This window comes from Solanum stenotomum, chromosome 2, assembly GCF_019186545.1.
Source record: "Solanum stenotomum isolate F172 chromosome 2, ASM1918654v1, whole genome shotgun sequence".
Lineage (NCBI taxonomy): Eukaryota > Viridiplantae > Streptophyta > Magnoliopsida > Solanales > Solanaceae > Solanum > Solanum stenotomum.
Genome location: NC_064283.1, coordinates 62,988,504 through 62,992,932, shown reverse-complemented (window position 1 = coordinate 62,992,932; position 4,429 = coordinate 62,988,504). Strand labels below are relative to the sequence as shown.

The window sequence follows — 4,429 nt, the reverse complement described above, 5'->3', positions numbered from 1 at the left end:
CTGGAATTAATATAAGTCAAAAAGTGGAGTAAGATTGAAAAGGTAACATAAAATATCATCTTACAGATTAGATTCCCACAAATGTATTTAAAGAGTATTATTTAAAGAAAGAATTACATCCCACCTTTTAGCTTACTTATTACCACTATCCCTTATAAGTTTTACAAAGCTCCAAAATTCCTCATTTTCGCGCATCATATTAGTGTATCTCACGCATCAAATTAATGTATCAATGCTTATATTATTGTATCTCGCGCCTCAGATTAGTGTATCATGTATAAAATGTACATCAAATTAGTTTATCATGTATAAAATGTAATGTATCTTACTTAACGATTAATGTATCTTGCGCATTAGATTAATGTATCAGCGCTTATATTATTGTATCCATTTGATGGATTTCTGTAATTATAAACTTTTAAGGAATATATTGTAATTTTGCCTTACAAGTATGTGATTTTTGTAATTTGCCCTTATTTAAATGTACTAGAGATCATATTTATGATTGATATATATTATGTACGTCAATGTAATGGACCTTGCTCAATCTTGAACGAAAAAAAAAAAGGAGCACGTAATTAGTGACAGAGCTAGAATTTTTATTTAAGAAGTTTCAAAAATAAAAATATCATGTATTAACACATGGTAGTATAAGATATTATTATTTTTATTTATACACCAAGAACCAAATCAAATAGGTAGAACAAAACAACCATCCAAATACACTTGTTAGCTTAATATAATTAATTTCTATACCCAAATAGCATTAGCCCTAATAAGCAATTGTTTAAGCTTTCCCCTCAGATTAAGGCTCATTATCTCATTTGCACCATCAACTAACTCTTTTCCTATAAATATTGCTGGAACACTTGGCTGACACCCTAGTTCCATCAATGCCTTCTCCATTTTCTTCCCATTTGGATGTGTATCGAGCTCGTAAATTATAGGGTTTGCTCCAAAATTACGGATTAGGGTTTCGATGCTGTGAGAAATGCAACAACTACTCTTGGTGAAAATCACTACCGAGCTTGATGTTCCCAACTTCATCACCATGTCCATGTTTAAACAACTTCAAGAAATAATTAGTTTGGCAAAAAAGCCAAGATATGTATATAGTTTTTAGTGAAGAGGAAAGAAGTTGTGAAGTGAATTTGAGGCTTGATTTGTTGTTGAGAAAATTAAACCTAGCATGAAGCTATATTTAGAGGCACTATCTATATGTTAGCTAAAAGAGAAAAAAAAGTGAAGATATATCTAAATATCTAATTAGAACAAGTTGGATTTATCTAGAGTTTTCATGATAAGGGCATGCATGCCTTATCTACCTTTAAAATATTCTCAGAACATTGATATTGTTGCATTTCAAGTGTACATAGTAAGCCCTCTTGAAAATAATATATATCATCTAAAGGAAAAAAGAAACCTATAATGCTCTGAGAATATTTTTTAATCTGAGATAATTTTTTTTGAAAACTTTAAAGAATATATCCACATGCATTGACATGTTGTTGATATCAAGTCAACATTATATACTATCCGTACCACAGAGATAAACTTTGTTAAAATTCCCTTTGGAAGGGAATGTAGTACATCTGTACATGAATTGTTGGTCTATGAAAATGGCCCCCTTAGTACCTCCAAAGGTCACATATACTAGTGTACTTTTCCGTTTTCAATTTGTTTATATGATTTTGACTTGATGGACAAATATATTTTCTACCGCAAACTAGTTGTGTTATAGAGCATGATTATATTTTCCCACTCATTTTCCACTAGATCAGCTCATTGGAAAAATGCATAGTGGGAAACAAGAATAGTGGGAAATTTCCTAATTTTTCTGTTTGAAACATAATTATTTTTTTTTCTTACCGATTCAATCAAAATATATGTGAGAATAGTGGCTTAACATTTTTCACTTGGAAATTTCAATGGGGAAATAATAGTTTTTTAGTAGTGGCTAAAGATATATAGACCCTATCAAAGTGCTCTTTGATTTTATGGTCTTAAGCATGTCCGATAAAAAGTTGAAATTAAAGTGAAGGGGTATCATTTTAGTTTCTAAAAGATATATATGACACATTTTTTGTTTTGGATCTGAGGATAAAATAAAATCTTCAAAAGATGTGTGGTACTTCGAATTACAATAATCTTTTACTTTGATGATCATGACTAACAATATTCTTCAGAAATATTCCAAAGTACATGCAGTACATACATCACATGATCAACTGTCCTCTTATCGTCTATTGATTCTTTCTGAGAGAAAAAAAAAAGTGCTAAGAAGAAGAAATAGTCCTTTGCTACCTAACGAGAGGGAGTTGCTCGGATGGTAACCACCCCTCACTTTCAACTCGAAGGTTGAGTGTTTGAGTTACCAAGGGAGCAAAAGGGGTGGGAGCTCCTAGGGAGGGATTAAAAAAAAAAGTCCTTTGCATTTCCTGTATCAATTTATGTAATATTTTTTTAACTATGATTATTGAAATCGGAAAAGGGGAAGAAATGACGGGTATATTTATCCCTTTTCCCTAAAAAAAATTATTATTATTTTTTAAAATTAAAACTTTGTCTTCATTGATCTTAGAGTGCAAAAAGTTACCGATCGAGTTTGGCATCTCAAACTATATACAAGATCTTTTAGAAGAGGCCAGTATAATTGTTCTACTCCTACCCAAAACGGCCTTAATGACCGAGAAATCTAAGGAGGTTCGTACGTAACATTCCTGTCCTTTACATCTTTGATCCTATCCCCGTATCGTAGTTTTCTGGTAGGTTTATCATTCAAATATGAATGTGTGACATTATGTAATGACATAGACTGATACAATTTATACAAATATTGTATCTATAAAAATAATACAATATGATACAAATATAACAAATACTCCCTCTGTCCTTAATTACTTGTCCACTTTTGAATTGACACACTTATTAAGAAAACAATTAATGACAGAGTGAGTTTACCATTTTATCCCTATTAATTATGAAGTGGATGAAAAGTTCTACATTTTTCAAAGTAATTAGTCATTTAATTGAGGGTATAATAGGTAAAAAAATTTGTCCTTTCTTGATTTGTCAAAATGGACAAGTAATTAGGGACAACTATAAAAGGAAAAGTGGACAAGTAATTAGGGACAGAGGGAATACAATTTAATACGCTACATTATGAAACAATATGTAACAACCATGGACTAAACAAAGTGTAAGGGATGGGACTAAAATAAATTATTTTAAAGTTGATTATGCTCTTAGGGAAAAGGGTAAAAAGTATCCCTCTATTTTCGTAAATTAATGAAGTTTGTCCCTAATTATATTATAGGGCCAAATATACCTCTGTTGTTACTTTAGTATGCAAAAATCTCTCTATTTTGAATGAAATCTTCCAAATCAAACAAAAAATTACTCACTCCGCTCTTTTAATAGGATTTGACACAACCCACCAAACAAAATGAATCATATCAAATTAAATCCAATTATAAACACATCAATCCACATTTTGGGGAAAATATTCAATTTTATTTGATTTGGGTGATTCTATTCAAAATAGAGATATTTTTGCCTAATTTAATAACGACAAAGGCATATTTAGTTCTATAATGTAACTAAGGATAAATTTAACTAATAGACAAAAATACGCGGAAGAAATTTGCTTATTTGAATATTTTAGTAGTAACACGCTGTCACGTTTATATATATATAATGAATAATAATTAATTTCTTAAAACTATTTTTAATTTATATCTTAAAATATAATTTTCATTAATAAAATATTTATTCTATCTATATGTCATTACCCTATAATTGATATATTTATAGTCTTGAACTTTTAAAATAATAGTAATTATTTTGAAAAATTATGACAGATAATTTGTGACGGTGAGAAAGTAGTTGAAGTACAACTAATAATTGACCACAAATATTCTCCTATATATTAAAGCTCATTGGTCCTATTGGGAAAATTCACAACACAGAGAAAAATTAAGTCAGCTTAAGCTAAGTTCAGTGCAGAGAAATGAAGAGCAAGATTAGAGTTTTATTTGAATCATTTATATCATGTGGAAAACCTTCTAAAGGTATGTTGGAACATATTGAAGGTTATAATCTTTTAATTTCAAGAACTAATTAATTCAATATTCTATTTTCTTATCTAGGAATTTCAACGAAAAAAGTGTTCTCTAAATCGAACTTCTTTTTACTTAGAGAAACATTTATATTGCTTATTATTGAAGAGGGAAAAAGTTTATTCAAATTGGATTTGGCTCCCCTCCAATATAAGATCTCTTCATTTCTCCAAGTATACTCTTATTATTTTGAAATGAGTCCATTATTAGAAATAAAGTTTTCTGCGTCACGAATTAGTAGTAAATTTATGCTATAAAATATAATTTTTAATGTTCATTCATTTTTCCATCGAATCAACTCAATACTTGTA

The 4,429-nt window shown here is 29.5% G+C and overlaps 1 protein-coding gene across 1 annotated transcript; it reads right to left on the bottom strand.

The window, feature by feature from the left end:
- Positions 1 to 650: 650 nt before the first annotated feature.
- Positions 651 to 1,187, bottom strand: LOC125854680 (monothiol glutaredoxin-S2-like). Its single transcript, XM_049534270.1, has one exon. It carries the CDS (start codon positions 1,057 to 1,059, stop codon positions 751 to 753), a length of 309 nt encoding a protein of 102 aa, XP_049390227.1. The 5' UTR covers positions 1,060 to 1,187; the 3' UTR covers positions 651 to 750.
- Positions 1,188 to 4,429: the final 3,242 nt, after the last annotated feature.